The 23,747-nt window shown below is 35.1% G+C and overlaps 1 protein-coding gene across 9 annotated transcripts in view; it reads left to right on the top strand.

Annotated features, from left to right (window-relative positions):
- Nucleotides 1–23,747, top strand: part of auts2a (activator of transcription and developmental regulator AUTS2 a) — a 693,940-nt gene that overhangs the window by 168,630 nt on the left and 501,563 nt on the right. For all 9 annotated transcript variants that reach the window (XM_030154094.1, XM_030154090.1, XM_030154095.1 and 6 more), the window contains one exon: nucleotides 13,691–13,900. In XM_030154094.1, coding sequence (XP_030009954.1) covers nucleotides 13,691–13,900 — 210 coding nt within the window. The remainder of the gene's footprint in view (nucleotides 1–13,690; nucleotides 13,901–23,747) is intronic.

Raw genomic sequence — 23,747 nt, 5'->3', positions numbered from 1 at the left:
CATATTTATTAGGGCTGTGTATCGGCAAGAATCTGGTGATACAATATAAATCACAATACGATAATCATGATACGATATATCACGATATATCTTAATACTTTTAAAAAGGCAATTTTTTTTGTTTCTTTCTTTTTTTAAAAGATTATTTCCTTGAAGAATTGAATTACAGCAGAAATCTGCACAAATACTAAAGACATTTTTATTTGATCAGAACAGGATCTACATCACAAAATGTTCCTGTGTTCAAATTGAAATTCTGTTTTACAGACATTCCAGTTTCAGATCCTGTTCAAATGTTCATATTCTGTTAGTTGACAACTAACATCAGAACAGGATTTTTGTGCAATCCCAACAAAGGAACTGACATTATTTAATAAATAATAAATAACATATAAATGAAAAAGAAGAACAAAAAACAAAAATGAACTTCCACAATATTTACATTTGAATAAATACCTAAAAATATCCATACAGTACTTTTTAATATTGATACAGTATTGTGAAATGAAATATCGCGATATATTGCAGAACCGATATTTTCTTACAGCCCTAATATTTATGTTCTTCACCATGTTCATGGAATGACTTCTCGTGACATCACACGATAATAAATAAACAAATCATCACATTTGGGATTTAATGGAAAAACCGACTTCTGTTTTTTCGACATTTAGTAAATATCGATAAAGTTTTGCGCAGATGTCCCAATGGAAAAGCGACTTGTGACTTCATCGGTCTTTATGTTCAGTCTTTTGTTCTGAGAGTGGAAGCTGTTTCATGTTCTTTTTCCTCTAGTTTCAGTTCTTGCAGCTTTAAGGGGAGTTCTGCTCAGTCGCACAGCTGGTTTACATTTGAAGTGGATGGTGAATACAAGCTGCATAAACATCTTGTTCCTGTAAAATATTGTACAAGACGTCCACAGAAGAGGGGAAAAAAAAGCTGGTAGTGCAGGAATGTTGATTGGTTGAGGTTCTCTGACAGCTGGGTGATGCACGGTCCCATCCATTCTCCACCTCGTCTAGACATTCCTTTATCTGCTTCGGGTTGTCCAAACAGTCTGGGAGATTCCACCAGGTTTCTGGGGGTCTTGGGTTGCATAGATACTAAAGGCTTTATTACAGTGGACCCATCAGCCCCTGGTGTTCCCCACAACATCTCTGTGTGTTTACAGGTCTACACTGTAAAAAAAATCTGTAATTTAACAGAATTTTCACTATTTATTTTACAGATTTTTCCTGTACTTTTAAGATGCAGGAAAATATCAATGAAATGACAAAAACAGACTGTGATTTTACATGTCAAATGGAAAATAACACGAAGAAACTGTAACTGAATAACTAAAATTTCCATTTTTTTAAAGAATTTTGTTCTTTTTTCACAGAAAAATACAGTTAAAATACATTTGCAAACGTATCGTAATTTCACAAATATTTCTTTTCTATTCATGAGATTAAACTGTTAATTTAAAGTTTAATACTGTAAAAAAAAAAAAAAACGAGATAAAATTAGTGACAATTAACTGTAAAAGGAGGATTTGTTCTGTAAGTTTAACAAGACTTGTTTGTTAATTGACAAATATATTGTGTAATTACAACAAAAATGTTGAATAAATGTATTTTTTTGAATATATAACATGTATAAGCACTGATAAACTGTCCAAATACAGTTTTTATCAGTGGATTGGACAACTGAGTCTCATTTAAAATTATTTATATATATATTTATAGGTAATTTGATTGTTTTAATGCATGTAAATATTCTTTATTAAACAGTCAAAAAAAAGATGCAAAATCTCATGTAACGTTAGGGCAAAAAAATGTATTTTAATCATGGAAAATTACCGTATTTTAATGAGACGGTTATTTTCCGTTATTTTACAATATTTTTTTGGCACCCCTGCTGCCGGAATAATACTGTTTGTTTTTTTGTTTTTTTTACAGTGCAATAGAGGAATTAGTAAAGTTTCAAAGTTTCTATAGTTTCACTTTCACTGTAACCCCGCCCCCCAAACCGGGCCCGGCATCATCTGTTATTATTTGTACATACTGTATCTGTTATATTTTCTTGCAGATGGAAATATAAGACAGTTACTGCAAACACACCAGTTTGAACTCTTTTATTTCCTCACCCATTGAGAATCAGTAAGAGAATCGATAATGGAATCGGATCGATAAGCAATATCGATAATGGAATCGGAATCACGACATTCTTATCGATTCCCGTCCCGACCTACAGATGTGTTTTATTGTCCTTTCTTAGCTGCAGAATCAGTGTGAACGTGGTCAGAAGTCAACGATCCTGCACAGTTCCACCGTCCAAACGAAGCCAGATGAAGAACCCAGAGTTTGTGTGGTTTGAGTCGAGCGTTGACCCTTTAACTCTGCGTCCTTTCGTCTGCATTCAGGAGCTCCTTCCTCTTCAGCAGCTCTGGGCGCTTTTCCTCTCGTCTGATTTCTCGGAGCTCTAGGTCAGAGAGTTGGAATGACTGCTCAAAGAGGGGTTGCTGTTGTTGTTTTTTTTGGTCTGTGGATCTGAGTTTTCGGTTTTCGCTGTTTCTCTCGGTTCCTTCAGACAGGGGCGGGCGTTCTTGATGCCAGATCCGAGCTTCGGTGTGTCTGAATTCCTGACATGTTCTGAGGCAGAGCATGTGTTTTCTGCATCGTCTGCTGCCAAAAAGCGGCGCAGACGTGTTTGGCAGCGTCAGGGTCCAGGTTGGTCTGTTGAATTAGACGACGGCAGCTCTCAGAGACGCTCGGAGGCTTCATCCACATGTTTCCGCACGGATTTACTGTCTGGACTAGAGTCATACTAAGAACTGTTGTGTTTATACACTGCAAAAAATCAACCTTATCATGTGTATTTTTCTCATTTCTAGTCAAAATATCTCATCACACTTAAAATAAGACATAATCACCTCAAGAGTGACTTTTCAGTGAGATATTATTTTTAGACAATAGACCTTGAATATCTTATTTTAAGAAATCTTACCAAGATCATTTTCATTTGTTCCATTGGCAGATTTTTTTGCTTGAATTAAGCAAAACAAAAGAAAAATCTTGAATTAAAGTTGAATTAATAATAAACTATAACTTAAATAAATAAATAAATAGAAAAGCACTTGGAGAGCGCAGATCAGTGCCCCCCCTCCAATCACCAGCAAAATTTAATCATTTGTTCCTTGTGCCAGAATCAACATTTCCTGACATTTTCATCCAAGTCCATCCGTAACTTTGTGAGTTATCTTGCACACGGACAGACAGACAAACCAACAGCGGCAAAAACATAACCTCCTTGGCGGAGGTAAATATATACATAAATATGAACATAAATAAATAGATAGATAGATAGATAGATAGATAGATAGATAGATAGATAGATAGATAGATAGATAGATAGATAGATAGATAGATAGATAGATAGATAGATAGATAGATAGATAGATAGATAGATAGGTAAGTATTGAAACACTATTAAAACAGCAATTTGTTCAATATGTCGTAGTAATTGTAATCTAATGATCATAATTTATAATAATGTTTTGACAACAAATAAATAAAAATTAATAAGTTTAAAAAAATTTTTAAGCTTCAATTTTCAATTATTTTCTAATTAGTTGATTAATTCTTTGGTTATAATTCTTACCATTTTTCTTTTCTTGTATTTCTGGGTGTCTTTTTGTGTCTTGTCTGCATTTGATGAAAAAATTATTTGTTATTGTTGCCGTATCACGACTTATGCTTGAAAAATTTATTAAATCAAGAATTTTTCATCAGATTTTTAACATATATTCAATTTGATGCATGTTTTTAACTATTTGCTATGTGCTAAAAAAAAACACATTTTCTTGTACAGTGTAACCGATAACATGACACTACTCTGTCCTGCTGTCTTTACATTAACTTTAGGTATACAAAATGTAGACAAATAATTAAAATAAGCAACTTAATGAGCAAAAATGAACAAAAATATTCACAAAATGATAAGTAACTTGAGCAAATGTGCAAAAAATCAACTTAAAAAAAAAAAAAAAGAATAAAATAAGCAACAAGTATTTAAATTTTGGTCCAGTAGTTTTTGTTTTGGGCTCTTTTTTTTCTAAATCAGTCCAGCTGGTTTTTGACTCTGGTTGAAATAAGCAGCAAAATGAGCAAAACCAGCCAAAAGGTCAATAAAGTGGACAAAAAAGAATCATAAACAGACTAAGTAATTAGTAACATGAACAAAATAAGCCAAAAACTGAACAAAATTGAATAAAATATTTACAAAATAATAAATAACATGAGCAAATGTGCAAAAAATGAACTAAAAATAAATTTTAAAAAATAATTAAAAAACATATATATATAAAATAAGCAACAAGTATTTAAATTTAGGTCCAGTAGTTTTTGTTTTGGGCTCTGTTTTTCTAAATCAGTCCAGCTGGTTTTTAACTCCTGGTTGAACTTAAATACATAAATGTCTACGTGTACCAGCTTGTGGGTTGTGCACATATAGTATAGTGGACAGTATGATCCTGAACATCCTCAGTGGGTTGAATACTCTGGTCTTCTGTGTAAGTTTACTTAACATTTCCATGAGTGTGTGAACTGTTAAACACCTTCCACTCCAGCTGCTCTAATCACTCCTGTCATTGGTCGCATCACCACCAACACCATCAGCAGCAGGGAATTACCCAGCAATTAGTTCCACCCCACACTTAGAGCCTAATGCTGTTTCACACCCACTGACAATGTGATCGTCAGGTTAAGGACTCCCCAAAGAAGGAGAGACGAACCGTCGCTCACCTTAACCGTGAACCCTGAAGGTAAACTGGGCCGTCGCCCCAGACCGTTGGACAGATCACACGTATCAGCCTGGGTTCATGTAGCCGAGTTAATGTATGTAGAATGTGATTCCATTTGCCATCTCAGGGGCCGTTTACACGGCGTCGGAGTCAGTGGACTCCGGGAAGATTTCATGGCGGATTAGCCTTCTGTTAACATGGAAACGGTGCCTAGAGTGCCTGAATCTGGAAACTTTTGATACCAGGGTCCAGGGTGGAACGTTATCGATACGCTCCGCATTCCAGCTCCGTGGTAACGCGAGTCGGAGCGTTCCGGGGTAAAATATGACGTCACCGCATGCGCGCGCAGCCAAGAACCGCCAGTTAACCCACTCCAGGCCAGTTGGTGGCGGTAATGCGCCTCCAAGCTGGTTTGCCAGCCTCTATGACACAATAAATCTGCAGAAAAAGAAGGAACAACCACAACAACAATGGCCGGTTTCAGAACAACATACGTGCTGCTAACTGTGCTCAGCTCGTCTGTCCAGACACAGAAGTCCTGCGTCTTTGTACGACCACTCGCCATTGTTGTTTGTAAATAGTATTGTCCGCCTCCTCATCTTCTTCTTCTTCTTCTCCTCATTTAAAGGCTGTCTAAACCGGAAATCGTTTGTGCGCAGGCGTGTGTTTTACCGCCACTGTTTCACTACAGCTCTACATCGCCGGCTACTGGTCTGGCATGGACACTACAGCGTATTCAGCCGTCCTCGCGGACTCATGTGAACGCAGATCGTTATCATAGCGGCTTCATCTTAACGCGGAATGATTTTATAACACAAAGGAGAAATCTTTGCGGAGTGTTGCCGTGTAAACGTACCCTCACACTGTTTTATTGTATTCAGTACAATTTTATTTTATCCCCATACCTCTGAAAGCGAAATAAACTCATTTTAAAACACAAAATGATATTTATCCTTGTAATGACTTTATGAGACAAAGATTTAATATTGACAAAAATAACTGTGTTTTCTGTGAATTTGAAACACAGTCTTTAGAACATTTGTTTTTTGACTGCTCATACACCAGGGCATTTTCAACAGCATTTCAAGACTGGACATCTGAGAAGGACACTCGATTGCCCAAACTGGAGTGTAAAGATATTAAATTTGGAGTTAAAATGAAAAACAAAAAATGAGAAATTATGTACAAACACTTAAATTATTATTATTGCAAAACAATTTATACACAGATGTAGATTTATGAAGACACACCCACTGTTCTTAATTTACATAAATGAAACAACAAACTTAAAAAAAAACCCACTGAAATATGTAAAAACCAAACAAGCCTTGATTATTTGTGAAAATTTGAATGTATTGATACCTGATTAGACCTCTGACTTTACTTTGTTATTACTCTGCCAGGAGGTATTGTGATCACTTTGCTTTGTTTGTTTGTTCTTATCTTTAGTGTAAAACTCTTCCACCCATCTTTCCCAAATCTTCCCCACAGATAGGCCTAGGCCCTGGGACCAACCCAGTACATTTTGGTCCCAGTAGGACAAAGTTCAAGGTCACAGCAAGGTCACAACACCTACAATTTTCCATCTGTCATCATTGAGAAGTTTTCGAAAATTCATAAAAAATTCAAAACAACTCCAATTAGCCTCCAATTGGATCCACCTGTAGTTTAGAACAGTATCTTGTATCTGGAACTAAATTGTCCACATCCACTGTGGAATGTGGACTCTGTGGACATTTACATTTAACACTGAAAATCCCATTTCCCACACATTTAAAATTAGAACTCAACTAATATGGATTGGAATTGAATAGAATTTGACAGACACATGACTGGTACCAAGCTTCAACTGTTTCTGCTGTATGGAACAACCTGGAAACTGTTGAATTTAAACAGAAACAGTCGATCCACACATGCACAGCGTTCAGGGTGCTTGGCGGAGGTTTACGTTCTCTGAACACTTGTTTATTTTATTTTATTTTTTGTATTTTTTATTTATTTAGTTTTTTTTTTTATCTTCTTTACAGATATTGTTCAGCATAAGTTTGATGTTCACGCTCAATCTGGAAAAAAAAAGTCTTTTACTATGGAATTCTTTAGAGTGTATGACCAGATTTTAAATGTAACCCTTTCATGCACAGTGGTCACTACAGTGGACAGTTATTCTACAGCTGTTTCCTTGTATATTCACGGGTTTGTTGTTTTAGTTCCTTATCAGCCAACACAGTGGACGTTTCTGCATCATCTCATACACTGCAGTTCATACCATTACCGTAACTTTCTTGTTCTTCGTAAATCTGATCTGCAGTAACATATTTGAATGAAAATTAATTGCTAATTGTCATTAAACTGTAATTGACATTTTTTTAAGTTGTTGTTTTTTGTTGCATATTATCTGAGTAAGTAATAACGAGTATTACAATATGTTAAAACGTGAGAAAACATCAGATTAGCAGCGCTGAAATTTTTTTTTTTTACTAGTTTTCACACAGTACGTCAGTAAATGCATATTTCTTTGCTTCAAAAATACATTTCCATTTGTACATGCAATCTGTAATGCTACTCATTCTCTCAGTAAATGAGAATCAGTTCTGAACTAACTTACCTGGTTAATAAACGTTAATTGAAGAAAAAACAAAACAAAACAGCATAATAAAAACGCATGGTGTCCAGCTGAGTGGACATTTTTGTAACTCCATAAAAAATAGGTTCATAAAAAAATTCAATCACATGTTTTTTTTTCATGCCTAAAGAGGTATTATAACACTCAGGAAAAAAAAAAAAAAGATTAAGGTTCTCATAATTCATGCATGAAAGGGTTAACCAAGTTGGGAAAAAAAGGAAAAAAAAAAAACAATTTTATTTTATTGCCATTGAATGCAACACCCCTGCAGACTGGGGTGGTGCACCCCAGGGAGTTAGCATCAGTTTGGCTGTGCTGTTTACCTGGTGAGTACACATACTGTTAGCCCCGTCATTATTTTACATTTTTATTTTAATTTCATATCTAAGTGATTGTATTACACCATGATATTTGTGTAATGCTTAGATTTCTATCGGTCGAGCATATTCTGGAATGAAAATGACAATATTCTTAATTATATGAACATAGCATGATTAGCATGTGGTGTGTTAGCTAACTTTGACTTTTTTTATTTTAGCTTAGCAGTGTGAGAACAAGGCTCGGATGTTACTAATGAGACTGTAGACTTCTCTGCCAGGAATAAATGGCAAGTGTCCAAAGACGGTCGGTTTTATCATATCTAACACAAACGCACGAATACAGTATCCCATCACTGCATACTGTGTTTATTGTTGTTAACCCTTTGACCTCTGAGACATTATGTCAGTGGAATCTGGGTCTGAGGTTCATAGAAGCTGCTGTGAGTATGTGTTTGTGTTCCTTTGGTTCAGTGGTTTTGTTTTACTGTGTGTTTTAGGGTCTAAACAGGTGGAATAACAGAAAAAGACAAAGAGAGGAACTGAAGTTGGACAGGTTTGGACTAAATAAGGCACTGAGAATGGACATTAATAAGAGATTTAGGATGTTGACCATGAACTGTGAGCTGGAACACACTGAACAGCAACAAGGATTTGAATTTAGGCCCAGGAGTTTGAGTTTTGGCCTCTTTTTTTTTTTTTTTTTTCTAAATCAGCCCAGCTGCTTTTTGACACCTGGTTGAAATAAGCAACAAAATGAGCAACACCACTGAAAAAGATCAATAAAGTGGACAAAAATGATTCATACACAGACTGAATAGTTAGTAACATGAACAAAATAAGCCACAGACTGAACAAAAGTAAACAAAATAAAATAAAATGGAAAACAAAATGTAGAAAGATAAATAAAATAAGCAGCAAAATGAACCAAACCAGCCAAAAGGTCAATAAAGTGGACAAAAATTAATCATAAACAGACTAAATAAAAAGTAACATGAACAAAATAAGCCACAAACTGAACAAAAGTAAACAAAATAAAATAAAATAGAAAACAAAATGTAGAAAAATAAATAAAATAAGCAGCAAAATGAACAAAAATGAATAAAATACTTACAAAAAAAATAATTAACATGAATAAATGTGCAAAAAATGAACTAAAATAAAGTAAAAAACAATAAAAAAAAGTATTTGAATTTTGGTCCAGTAGTTTTAGTTTTGGCCTCTTTTTTTTTTTTTTTTTCCCTAAATCAGTCTAGCTGCTTTTTCACACTTGGTTGAAATAAGCAGCAAAATGAACAAAATCAGCTAAAAAGATCAATAAAGTGGACAAAAATGAATCATAAACAGACTAAATAATAAGTAACATGAACAAAATAAGCCACAAACTGAACAAAGTTAAACAAAATAAAGTAAGATAAAATTAAAAAATATAGAAAAATAAGTAAAATAAGCAATTAAATGAACAAAAACAAATAAAATATTTACGAAATAATAAATAACATGAACAAATGTGCAAAAAATGAACTTAAAAAATAAAATAAAATAAGCATCAAGTATTTGAATTTTGGTCCAGTAGTTTTTTTTTTTTTTGTTTTGGGCTCTTTTTTTCCCTTAATCAGTCCAGCTGTGTTTTGACGCCTAGTTGAAATAAGCAGCAAAATGAACAAAACCAGCCAAAAAGATCAATAAAGTGGACAAAAGTGAATCATTAACAGACTAAATAATAAGTAACATGAACAAAATAAGCCACAAACTGAACAAAATTAAACAAAACAAAATAAAATAGTAAACACAATGTAGAAAAATAAATAAAATTAGCAACTAAATGAAGAAAACAAATAAAATATTTACAAAGTAATAAATAACGTGCAAATGTGCAAAAACTGAACTAAAATAAAATAAAAAAAATAAAAAAAAAAGAATTAAATAAGTAACAAGTATTTAAATTTTAGTCCGGTCATTTTTGTTTTGGGCTCTTTCTTTCTAAATCAGTCCAGCTGCGTTTTAACACCTGGTTGAACTCCAAAAAGCAGTTACATGGTCAAAACTCAGTAAAAACACAGTAAAAAAATAAAGGAAAATCACCACACAATAAGGAAAATGGTGTAAGAAAAAAAACCCAAACAGACTCAAACCACTTATTTTTATAGTGAGTCGGTCTCACTTACTGCTCTGTGTTGTACCCCCCATTCCTCAGGGGGTGGGGGGGGTGCACTGAGCATGCTCAGATGTCTATGGAAAGAACAAAGTTTATTCTATTGGCATGTTTTGAATTTTTTGTTGTTGCGCAAACGGTCGAATTTAAATGAATATTTCAAATAAATCATCCATTCAGAATGCTCAGCACAGACACGTCAGGGGTTAAAGGGTTCATGTTACTGATGCAGATCTGATTCATGTGTTTGTATTTGCGTTGGGATGTGGTACCGAGAGGAGCCGTTGCTGTTCCTATCACCATGACTCTGCCCATAAACGGATTCATTAGTCCTAGTTTAGATGAGTTGATCAGAGCCTTTGATCAGATCATCACAGTCCTGTTGGTTTGGCAGCTCAGATGCTCGGTGGCTTTTAGAGTCCGGGTCCAGGTTGTTTTGTCTGTAGAAGTGGAGTTCAGAGGGTCGCTACATGGAACGATGACATGAGCCGCTTAATTAAGACACACAAAGCCTGTAGGAGGTCAACGGGACATGAGCAACATCTATTTGTCTGTCTGGATGAGCTCATTAAATAATAATTCATCGCATGGTTTACTTTTCGTCAAGTTTGTGTGATTAAAAAAAGAAATAACAGAATTGTCAAAGCTGTCTTACGCGGCTTAAATGTGTTTTTAATTACCTGTCTATCAGCGGTACTTAAGCTGCACTAACATGTTTCAGTCTGTATTAACCTGCAGAGTTTGTGTAACAGGTTTTACCACTATTTAAAGATAAAGAATTACTGTAACTGGTTTTGAACTCTGATAGGAAGATGATTTAATTGTAATACTGTGAAAATATAAGATAAGGAAAGGACTATTGGTTCTACAACACGGAAAGGAACAAAACTATTATAGCAACTCCAAAAACAGTGAAAAAAAGAAAAAAAAAAAAAAGAGAAAGAATGAGATATGAGGTATTCAGGGTCCAACTTGTACATGTTCAGACATCAAATATAATGTATTGATCAATGATTAGCAGATTAACATAAAAAAATCCAAACACTTAAAGTAGCTTAAAAGAAAATACATCACAAAAGGCAATGCAGCCAAATTCTATGCAGTGTGGCAGCGTGTTTTATCATATATCAAAAAGATGGACAAACAGTTTCTCATTGTATTTAAGGATATATATGTACAGTATGTATATAATTTATTTTAATTTGAATATTTAATTTTGTTCCATGTATTCATTTTGGATGTGTACGTTTATATATTTTTGTTGGAGTATGAGGTGCATCAGGGTTGGGTGGGGGTGCGTGACTATGTTGTTATATTTTTTGTACATTCAATTGTACAGTTATGATTGTTACAATACAAAAACTCAATAAAAAAAAACTTGGGAGAAAAAAAAATCCATTACTACCATACCATAATACCCATATTTGACTGAAACATGTCAAAGTACCTTATTATAATAATAATAATAATAATAATAATAATAATAATAATAATAATAATGATAATGGATTAGATCTCTATGGTGCTTTTCAAGGCACCAGAACACTTTACATTATTGATCCATTATTCGTTCGCTCTCACATTCACACTCTGGTGGTAGTAACCTACGTTTGTGACCTGGTGGGTGAAGTGTTCTGCCCAAGGACACAACATGAATGACTAGGACAGAGCTGGATTTGAACCGCCAACCCTTCGGTCATTGGACGACCCGCTCTCCGTCCCAGTTTATCTTGTGTGGTATTTATTGAACGCTGCTGTTGGAGTCATTCCACCACATCCTGCCTCGTATTTCCTTTTCTTTTTCTTGTCTCTTATTTCATTGAACCTTTCTCTCATCCCGGAGGAGCCTCTTTTCACTTTTACATCATGTACATTTTTAGCGCAAATGAAACACTTGACCTGAAATTTAAAGTGTTGAACTGTTAAATTCTGTCAGTTTGCAGCTTTGAAATGGCTTCGGTTCATTCATCCGAGTGGGTCCGCTGTCTGCCGTTCACTTCCTGTTAAAAGTCAAATTTAACGGCGTGTTTGTGTCGCTCTCGTCGTTTAACAGTCGTGTTAAACTTGGCTTTTGTTTTCCACCCGGTTGTAGGAATACCTGCAAACTTTCCTGGTACTAAACGCCGCCGTGTAATTATTTTGTACACTGTCAAATAAGTAATGAACAGTAGTTGAGACGGAACCATATTGAGCAATTACTTTCCTTTCAGTGTCATCATAAGATGCTGGAATAAGAAATGTGTCTTGCTATTGTCTGGCGGACAGGCAAAACATATTGTGCATAATTTATTCCAGGCAATCAGAGGCTCAGAAGCATGCAGAACGCTGGCACAATAGCAGCGCTCTCAGCCCCATCATAACTTTGTCACTTATTCTGCGCGCTGACAATGCATGTCATGTTGCATTATTTACGTCGGATGAGTGTGGGCGGAAAAGGCAAACAAGATTAGTTGATGCATGCGCTTGTTTTTCCACGAGAGAATTGAGGCCTTTAGAAATGGTTTAGTGAGTCGGCGCCAGAAACACACCCATCAAACCCGTTCCTCTGACAGCAGAGCGTATCTGTAACACTGACGGAGGGAGTCTCTGCCGCCGGCGTCGAAGGTGGCGTCGAGGTGGTCTGTCAGTGGGACGCTGTAGCAGAGGTCGCGTTAACCGAAAATTTTCCGTCATTGACAGATCTTTTTTTTAAATGACGGAAAATTCTGAAGGCCGTCCATCATTTTGACAGATTAAAATACTGAGGGTAATCTACCAAAGAAAGTTTTCACACAACACTATGAACAGAACCTGCTGCAGGATCGCTGGTCTGTCTGTCTCTGAACAAGGCATCAAACATTCCATAACAGCATCCTACCTGTAAAAAGACGGACTGATGCGGTGAAGGATGACGGACAAGCAACGAATACGCCAGTTCTTATTTCAGTTGGTGTGCTATATGTACGCATTTTCTACTTTTCATGTGTTATTTGATGGCATGTCAATTTGCGCCCAGATCTGAAGGTTCACATAAACCGAACTCTAACCCCCATCTATTCATCCATCCATTTGTCTCTTTATTTAATTTTTTCACTTGTTTGTTTTTTCTACTTGTCTTTTCTCTGCGCTTGTTTGTATGTTGCTGCTATCGACTCTGAAATATCTTACCTTATTTTATCTTACTTTACCTTATTTTGCCTTACCCTACCTTAAGGAATAAGAAATAGTGATTATTGCACTTTACTAACTTATTTTAGTTATTTATCCCATTTCTTTGCTCAATTTATTATTATTATTGTGACTTCAAATTTTTTAAATTTTATGTTCTTATGCTGGTTTTTATCCCGGATTGTTCTTATCTTTTCTGGTTTTTATTGTGTTTTATTGCATTTTGTTTTTGTTTATTTGATCTCATTTATTTATTTTATTCTTTAACTTATCCATGCTGCTATACTGCTGAATGGTGGAACACTGAGCACTTTTTGTCTTTTTGTTTTGTCTGTAAGCGTGATCAAGTACCTGTCTTACATGTTCAATGTATGTACTGTTGTTATACCAAAGCGATCACCTAGACTGCAAAACAAATCTGCCTACGGGTACAAATGAAGTAACCTTGACCTTACCCTCACTTACCCTACCTTACCTTACCCTAACTTACCTTACCTTACCTGTGTGTATATATACATACCAAATATACATATTAAAACACAGTTACAACTGTTATTTCTACAGTATAGACAATGTATTATCAATATAATTAAAAGTCTACATGAATAACGTCTGTGATTCAATGTTGTCCTTGGTTCTCATGTATGCTTTGCTTTCCTCCGTAGAAGAACCTGAAACCCCAGGACTGCAGAGACAACCAGGCCGGACCCCTCCACAAGAAGAAACCGGCCCGGGTCCCCAACGGGTACCCGAGTCTGGAACCCTGCAAGAACAATCACCACCACCACCAGCCTTCAGACCAGGAGAACAACCCCCGCCTGGCGCAAACCCACGGCAAGAGGAAGAAGAAGCACCTGAGCAAGAAACACTCCACGGTAGGACTGGCCTTCACCTACCTCCGCTTCCTGTTTGACTGTCTGTGAATTTAATGGCTGTTTAATTAGAGCTGGATTCAGATAAATATGACTTGTTTACTCTGTCTGCAGCGTCTGTGTGTTAAATAGTTTCCACGGGTGTCGGAACAGAGCAGAGGTTTGGTGGAAAAACACGGTAGCTGCTCGCTCTTTGTAAAACTGTGCCTCCGGGTTTTCAGGCTTTTTATCGACCGTGTGTTGGATTTGTTTTCAGTTTCTTAGAATGTCTCAATTTCACATGTACAGCGAGTGTAGTGTTTTATTAAAGCAGTGGTCGGACTTTGGAGCGGTTTTATTGGTGTGTTTGTCTTCTCAGATGTCTCTGTTGTACCTGAATAGAATAGAATAGAATAGAGTAGAATAGAGAAGAGTAGAGTAGAATAGAATAGAACGGGACAGAACAGAATAGAGTGGAATAGAAAAGAATGGAATGGAATAGAATGGAATGGAGTGGAATAGAATAGAGTGGAATGGAATGTCACTGTTACAGGAACAATGAAAATAGTATATTTCCACTTACAGACACTTTAAATAAGTGTCTAAGTGGAAATGTGCAATAACCTTTTACTTATGTGTGCATTGTTTAGTATATATTTATTATTCTCTTGATTGTATAGTTATTTATTTAGGATGACCTCATCAGTATTTTATGACGTATTTTATACCAGGTGTTTTTTTTTAGTGTTGACCCTGCATCGAAATTTTGTTCTGCAGTGCATCTTGGATGTAATTTTGCTGAATGACAATAAAAGTGCTCTATCTATCGATCTATCTAAAATCTGTTCAACAGCAAAAACACTTAAAATGCAATGAGATTATGAAAGTATCACACAAAATTATACTGAAAATATATACTAACAAGTGGTGCCAGGCACAACCAACCCCGCCCCTCACACGTATTTCGCCCATTATAAGTAAATTGGAATATTGTAGAAAAAAAAATCATTACAAAATATTACTTTTTTTTTGTTTTTTTTATTCCACAAAGGAAAAACAATATATGATGCATTTTAGATACAGTGTCTTGAATTGTTTTTCTCAGTTTAACCAACCAAATCCCTTCCCACATACACTACAAACAAAAAAGTTAAGGATATTTTACATTTTTGGGCTATTTTTTTCAGTTGGGATTCGTGCACAGAGCTTTTTACTTTTTTTGTATGTGTGAATTGAAACACATTTTTAAAATGACCAGACATAGTTTTATTTACAAATGGCAAAAATGATAAAAAAAAAAGACAAAAAAAAAAGAAATATCCTTAACTTTTTGTTTGTAGTGTACATACATACAAACTACAACTAAACATGGAACAAAACCAAACAAAAAATCAAACAAAAAAACCAAACAAAAATAAATACATAAATAAATAAATGAGGGGCTCAGCGATTTGATGTTTTTCCGAAAATTTTTAATAAGTAAAATATTTCACCAGAGGATCAATTGGAATGTTCCATAAGTTATGGGACCTCTTAATTTAGTATTTTGATCGGCTCAGCACCCTCCCATATAGCATCATATACCCTGTAAGCCAGAAATAATGTGTGAAAGTGCCCCCCACCTCATTTATTTCTTTAAAAAATTGGAGCTTTGACCGACAGTATTTTTATGTATCCCCAAACAAGCAAAGTGCACCCCCCCCCCCCCCCCAAATGACATTCTGGTCACACCTCTGCATCTCATCTGTTCTGATGGTTTTAAAGTCACTGTTTCATTGAATATATGAACAACTTGAGCCTTTTACACTTCAAATGGTCCTTTATCATCAGCCTCTGTTGTCAGGAAATAGACTGAATAAATGCACGGAAGAAACTAAAAAATATTGCAAATCCGTGTGTCTTTGCTGAAATACAGGATGCCATTTACTGTGGATTTTCAACAAATTACACACACGGCAAATTTAGACGAGGTTAAAATCACAGGCGACCTCTGCAATTCCAACAAATTACCACAGTATCACCATGTTGTCGTCGTCCTGTGCAAATAGGCCCGTGTCAAGTGTAATTTTGGTGATTTTCTTGATTTTTATTTAATGTTGTGAAAGCCAGTGTGCGACTGCTTCCATATTTTACACCATTTTAGTCTCATTAGGTGTTTTATGAATAATTTAACACCACAAATACCTGCCCGGCTTGTTTAACTTTCTGCAATAAATCAGCCGTTTAACTAAAACACCTCATGATTTTACACTTATCGTTGTAATTATTGATATTAACCCTCCAGTATCCTGCCCAGAGGTCCTCTAACCACCTAAACTAATATGCACAGCACTGCAGTAATGTAAATTGTTCTTTCGTACAGTTTTTTTTTTAAACTTTTTTTTGTTTTTCATCAATTTGAGCCATAAACAAAAATACCAAATACTCATTTTGAACCCTTTAAATGCTATTTTTATTTTGTAAACAAACCATAAATTTTAATGTGAAAAAACACACAATAAAAACTCTTTTGTTTTCAATATACTTCATAAAAAATGAATTACTTTACTAGCATATGTAAATAATCAATAAAATTTTTTGTGACAGGTCAAATGTTCGATGCTAAAATGTGTAAATGTGCATTTTGTACTCACTTGGTAGAATGGTGTTAGTGTAGTAATTTAACATTTTGTACGATCTGCTGAGTTTAGTGGCTGGGTCAGAATTAAAAAAAAAAAACATGCCAAAAAATGAGCAACTTTTGAATTGTAACATAAAACAAATTGTGAAAAATAATATGACCTTTTATAACATGAAGTGAAAAGTGTGCGTAATATGCTCAACTGGATAGCAGAAGGTTAACTTTACATCATGATCATGTTCTTGGTCCTGATTTTCTTAACATACGCAACTTTGAAGGAACCAAACCTAGACTTTAACGCTGTTACTTCCCTTATAATGAAGAAAATTCCTACACTAGCACTGTTCTTTGAAGTGAGTAAAAAATGCACATTAATACATTTTAACTTTTGATGTAGCACAAAAAAGAATAATGCATATTAACCAATGTTGGGAGAAAAAAACATTTTTTTTTTTTTTTAAATCAAAAAATATTGTTGTTTACATTATAAACAGGGCATTGAAAGGTTTAAAAAATGACATGAAGTCTTTGCTATTTCTGTTATTAGCTGAATTAATACAAATAGTGAAAAATAATATGAAGTGTAAAGTGTGCATAATATACTCACCTGGAAAATGGAAGGTTAACTTTTCATCATGATCATGTTTTTAGCTCTGATTTTCTTAACGTTTGAAGGAACCGAACCTAGACTTTAACGCTGTCGCTTCCCTTATAATGAAGAAAATTCCTACAGTAGCACTGTTCTTTGAAGTGAGTAAAAAATGCACAATGACACATTTTAACCTTTGACCTAGCACAAAAAAGACTAATCCTACTATATACACAGGACACGGGAGGGTGTTTGGGTGCAGTGCCGCTGTTGCACCATGGGAGGGCGCTAACGTACAAGGAACCATGGGTACAATGCCGCTAGTGCATATTAACCAATGTTTTTTTGGGGGGTGGTGTTTGTTTTGTTGTTTGCATCAAAAAAGATGGTTGTTCACATTCAAACATAGCATTTAAAGGTTTAAAAAATGACATTACTTGCTATTTTTGTTCATGCTGAACTAATACAAATTGTGAAAAATAATATGGAGTGTAAAGTGTGCATAATATACTCACCTGGACAACAGAATCATGTTTTTAGCTCTGATTTTCTTAACGTACGTGACTTTGAAGGATCCGAACCCAGACCTGAACGCCGTCATGTCCCTGACGATGAAGAATTCGTCATCTTCACCGTCGTCCTCGGTTACAGCCGAACCCGTCACGCTTTACGATATCTGCATAATTGAGTAGATCATCATCTTCGCTCTCTGCCTCCCCTCTTTTGTCCTCTCCGCCGTTATCGCTCCAAACTATAATCTTTTCTTTGGCTTCACTCTAAATAAATCTGGAGTTACTGTCCTCCCGCAAGGTTACACTTTCCATGTCAGAGGTCCATTTCAAGGGTTAATTCTCCGTTTAGAAAAGCTACCGTCTGGCAGAAGAGAGCCTGTTATCAGCACTTTTTGTTCGCTCGACTTTAAGCAGAATCAGGGAGAAAGAGATGGAGAGGGAGAGAATTTGGTGTTGAATAAAGCGAGAGGTGTTTTTTTTTGTCGTCTTCTTCTCCTCTCTCTTTTTTGTTCCTCTGCCAGCCCAGCTCACAGATTGCAGCAAATGTTTTCGATCTCTGGCACTGACCCAATGTACTGAACTATGAGATATTATAAGCTCAAGGGGGGGAAACAGAGAAATGTTTATAAGCGCCTCTGACATATCGCCTCACAGTAAAAAAAAAGAGAAAGAAATAAAAAAGGAAGTGGGATAAAGAGAGAGAGCTTCAGCGGAGATGGATGAGCGTACAGTAGCAAACCGCAAATTACACAACTCTCCGGTTCATTTATCATATTTTCACTCTTGTGTTTCTGTTTAATTGCCTCTTGACACGGTAAAGCGACTCGTTGAGTAAATTTAGACGATCTAATTTAAGAATGCATTTATAGCGGCTTCACTTTCTGCAGTCGATCGGCTCAAGACAGGAGTTGGAAATGTATGTGAATGGGACTAAATGGAGGCTGAAGTGGATTCCAGCTCAAACATATATAGAATAATGGAGGTGAAAGTACATTTACTGAGCGTTTGTTGGATTTATAGAAGTCAGTATCTCACTCCAGGTGTTTAAAGCCGATGTTTTACGCACATGTTCTAGGATCGCCTTAGAAAGACTTGAATAATGTAGGTGGGAGGGTGGGGGTACTACTTTTCTCTTTAGTTTTTTTTTTTAGTCTAAGTTTTTGTTTGTTTTTAGTTGGTGTTTCGAAAACTAGAAAATTGGACATGATTATACCTGTACTGAGAGGATATGTATACTGAAAACGTGTCCTAATAAAAAGACGTTTAAAAAAAAAACCAAAAAACTTTTCTAGGAAGAATTGAGTCACTTAAGAGCAGAATAAGTTGTAACAGGCCATTGCTGGCAGGTGGAAACCTCTTAAGTCCAGTTTTGGTCCATTTTTGATGGTGTTTCCATGTTCACTACGGAGCAAACCATAGGCTTTTGTACAACACAGTTTCAAAACATTAAAGTTGTTTTTCCCCTGCAACAAGAAAAATGCAACAAAATACTGTTTATGTAGAAAAAAGGATGTGCTATTTTATTGGTAGAACCTGCAAAACCATTAATGTGTGGGTAGGGTGGGTGGATGTGAGTACAATCTGAATAATCCTTTTTTTTCATTAACGTATTTGCTTTGAGCAGAAGAAACAATTAAACTTTTTTTTGTACAAGGAACTAATGGCAGAGCAAATACATTGATAAATAAAGCTGATCAAGACTAAATAACAATTGCCATGTACGCTTTTATTAACAAAATAAATTCAATATGTACTGCTCAAAAAGGAGTGGGAAGAAGAAAACTTAATAAATCCCACCCCCATCTCTCATTTATACAACATAACACATTACTTTTGCTTCCTTAACAATATAATAACATCTGTTTAGAGTCCTACTAATGTAAATAACAGATAGAAAACAGATTAGGAAAACTGATGTATATTACACACAGTAATTATCTAAATGATAGTCTGCATAACTTTATAATACAATATATTTCAACAATAACTGCATACCAACAATGGTAATGGAAGTGGAACATACCAACATGGTAAACAATGACAAGCACAAACCAACAAAGGTAAGAAAGAGCCAAGGATGGAATGGCCCAGAAATTAACAAAATAATAACTGTAATGTGCTATAATAGAGCTGTAAGGTGCAAAATGACTTTTAACCCATAAAGACCCAAAGAGCCATAGGTGACCAAAACCATCTACTGATCTAAACGGTTTAATACCCTACAATCCTACAAAATAATGAATAATGTGGAAAAAATAAGCTAGAAATTCACTAAAATAAAGGAACAAAGGATAAAATACGCAACAAAATGAACAAAAAAAAGCCAAAGTGCTCAATAGAATGAATGAAATTAAAGAAAAATAAAAAAATATGTAAATAATTGGTGTAAAATGCAATTTTGCTTCAGGTATTCATAGGGTAAAATGTACAATAACTTGTAAAATGAGAATAAAATGAACAAAATACTTTAAAAATAAGGGAAAAATTGCTCCAAAAACCTTATAATATGGCACAAAAGTGAAGAAATCCTTCTAAATTGAGTCAAAAATGAGCTAAATCCTTGAAAAATGAGGAAAATTCATCATTTCGTACCATGTAGAACCCTGTATTTATTCTGTTAACCCTCAAAAACCAAAACCATCTACTGATCAAAACTGTTTAATTCCTGTTGATCCATTTATCCTATCAATACATGTAAATAATTGGTGTAAAATACAGTTCTTCATCTTTTCATGGTCATCAGATATGACCCATTTGAATGTTCAGAGGCTCTGTAGTTACCGTGGAAACACTGTCATCTTCTACAACATTGACTCACCAGTAAAACCCATGGAGTTGGATCAATGACAGTGGATGAACACACTGGGTTTATGTTCAGTTAATGATAGATTTTGCTGAAAAAGACACTTTTTCCTCAGTTTTCTCTGTTGTTGATATAATGATCCTCAACTTTCATCTGAGCTTTTATGAACATCTACATGATCAGTGAATTAAATGTTAGAAAATACCTGATTTTTACTGAAAAAAATACAAAATACACAAGATAATATTACTATGAATGGGGATAAACCACTAAAGGATGGTTAAATATAGAGAAAAAAAATCATTTTGGAACTGCCACCACTGTCACACTGGGTCCTTATGGGTTAAGTGCAAATAGATTGATGACCAGAGACATCAGACAGAGGTGAGATGGAATGTGCACATGAGATTTATTCAGAATATGACTTTACTTCAACCTCAATGACATGAAAATCACAACAAAAAGTGCCTTTTCCATTCTGATGTCTCATTAACTGAACATAAACCCAGTGTGTCCGTCCACTACCATTCATTAAACTCATGGGTTTTACTGGTGAATCAACGTTACCTTAGCTGACGTGTCTTCATATGTGGACGTTGCGGTCATGGGTCCGGTTCTAGAAGCCTCTGTTCTGTTCTGATGTGGAAGCGGCGTCCTGTGATGCGCCTGGCGCTGTGTCCGACGGCGCCGTTGAACAGAGGGCGATGCTGTGAGGCCCATCTGCTCTGGCACCGGCAGACTGGGGAGTCAAGAGCGAACAGGGAGGGTTTAGATGGGACCTTCCCCTCCAAACCTCCACATGTCGGTCCAACCACCTGCCTGTCTGTCTGCTGGACCGTCTGTCTGACTGTCTGGCTCTCAGACGCTTTGTTTCCTCTCACCCTCTTTTCACTTTAGAATTACAATCACAGTCTTTTTCGATCCCAGGGGGAAATTTCTATGTGTTATAGTTGCTCCAAGTTTAATGAAAAGTAGTGGGAAAGAAATTAGCAATATAACTAAAGAAACCAAAAAATAATATATATATGTATATATATGTAAAAAAAAAAAAAGCATATTAATACTAGGGGTGTAAGAAAATATTGGTCCTGGAGTATATTGCAGTATTTCATTTACTGTATTGATATGAAAGAGTACTGTATCAATATTTTTAGGTATTTATTCAAATGCAGAGGCGGAGGTTCATTTTTGTTTGTTTTTTCTGTTTTGTTTATATTTTATTTATTATTATTTAACACAGTTTTATTAAATGATGTTCATTTGAAGCATCCTAAAAGCACTTTTTACTGTCTGAGAGGCAGATGTTTGTTCCATTGGAAACTAGAAGAATTATATATATGTGTGTGTGTGTGTGTGTGTGTATATATATATATATATATATATATATATATATATATATAATTTTTTTTTTTTTTTTTGTGATATAGCATTAGATCCTGTTCTGATCAAATAAAAATGTAATTAGCATTTGTACATATTTCTGGTGTAATTCAGTTCTTCCAGGAAATCTTAAAAAAAACCCCAAACAAACAAAAAATTGCCTTCTTAACAGTATCGTTGTATATCGTATCGTGATCCTAGTACTGTGATTTGTATCGTGTCGCCAGATTGTTGCCAATACACAGCCCTAATTAAAACACAGAACAGCAATTTGTACAATTATGTACTAGACAATACATTATCAATATGGTAATTGAAGAAATGTAGATAAATGTGTATGAAAATTGTGGTTATAATGTGCAATTACATCCATAACTCAATCAGTTCAGTTTATTTTGAATACGCATTGATTGATTGATTGATGTATTTATTTCAAATATGAATGTCAAAACAGAAGAAAATAAATAAACAAAACACTTAAACATTAGACATAAAATACATATTCGAAAAGGAGTGAGAAGCAGTACAACTCATGAACTCCCACCCCTTCTCCTTATATAATTAATAACAGTAACCTTCCTAGTCTAAACATATCTATACTATATACTATGACATGACTGATACTTACATACTGCATCAAAACAAACAAAATAATTCAACCTTAGTGCCTAGAAATACAACATGAAAACTTATACACGAGAATGACATATAATGACTTTGTTCACATATTGGAAAAGCAGTAGGAGGAAGTGTAACTTATTTAATCGTACCCCTTAGCGACACAACAGCTAATCATTTAGCTGCATGACAAATTAAATCCCTTGGATGCTTTTACAAATGGTCATTTATACATACAAAAGCAAAACATTAATGACAAATGTCGTGGTATAGTTTTATATTGGGATAAATATCAGCATTGATTTGTTTGGTTAAAATTGTTATCTTTGTTTCCAAAATGCCTCAGAGATGGTTTTTACTTTATTTCTCTAAATATTGATGTTTTTTTTTTTTTATCCATGACTCTGATTTTAAATGTTCTGCCTCTAAATTTTTACAATATTTTTCATGCTCTGACTGAAAATAATAATTGTCTACCACAACTAACCATCTACTTTCTTCACATCTCACTGATGAAGAAAAATCTCCCATTAAACTTTGAAGGAAAATTTATGTTTTTATCTCAAATAAGCATGAACAGGACATCTTACGGCTGTAGACGTGATGTGTCCCAATACTTTTGTCCGTACAGTGTACATACCTACTCACCTTTACTGACGTACAGTAAATAAATATATGCATACATCCTTGAAGGCAATAACTGAACAAAATAAAGTGAACAAGAACCCTGGTCAAAAACAAAAGATAAACAAAAAACTAGGAAGATTATATATTATTCATTATATATATATATTATGAACAGCAGTCATCTGTGAGGACCCAGACACCTTCTACAGTTTTATGTCCCATATAAACCGTCTCTTCATACGTCTTTTTAAATTGTCTTATTTCTTCCCAGTCAATCGTCTCTTATGAGCAGAAACAGTTTAATCCATGTGTTTTAACATTAAACATCTGCTCACATCAGTAGTTTTAAGTGGTTTTATGTCGTTCCAATCCTTCAAATGCTTTGTTTGTCATCTAACTGTGTCTGTGTTGTGTTTCCTTTGCATTAAGAGAATGATGGAATGAGCCGACGCTAACAGGCTGCATGTGTGTTTCCTCTTCGACATCCACAGCAAAAACAAAACACGGCCTCAGTTATAAAGATGTGGTTCCCCAGCGGCATTAGTGTCCAAACACACCACAGGGAGTCTGATTTGAGCTCAACGCAAGACTTACCCGCCACAGATCTGCACTCTCAGAGGACTGGTGTTTTTTTTTTTGTGGTTAATAAATCAAATAAGTAGCAGTAGTAGTGGTAGTAATAGTAGTAGTGGTGGTAGTAATAGTAGAAGTAGAAGTAGTAG

The sequence above is a fragment of the Sphaeramia orbicularis genome, chromosome 14, assembly GCF_902148855.1.
Source record: "Sphaeramia orbicularis chromosome 14, fSphaOr1.1, whole genome shotgun sequence".
In the NCBI taxonomy this organism is placed as follows: domain Eukaryota; kingdom Metazoa; phylum Chordata; class Actinopteri; order Kurtiformes; family Apogonidae; genus Sphaeramia; species Sphaeramia orbicularis.
The sequence above is the reverse complement of the archived record's forward strand: the minus strand, read 5'-3'. Positions and strand labels throughout refer to the sequence as shown.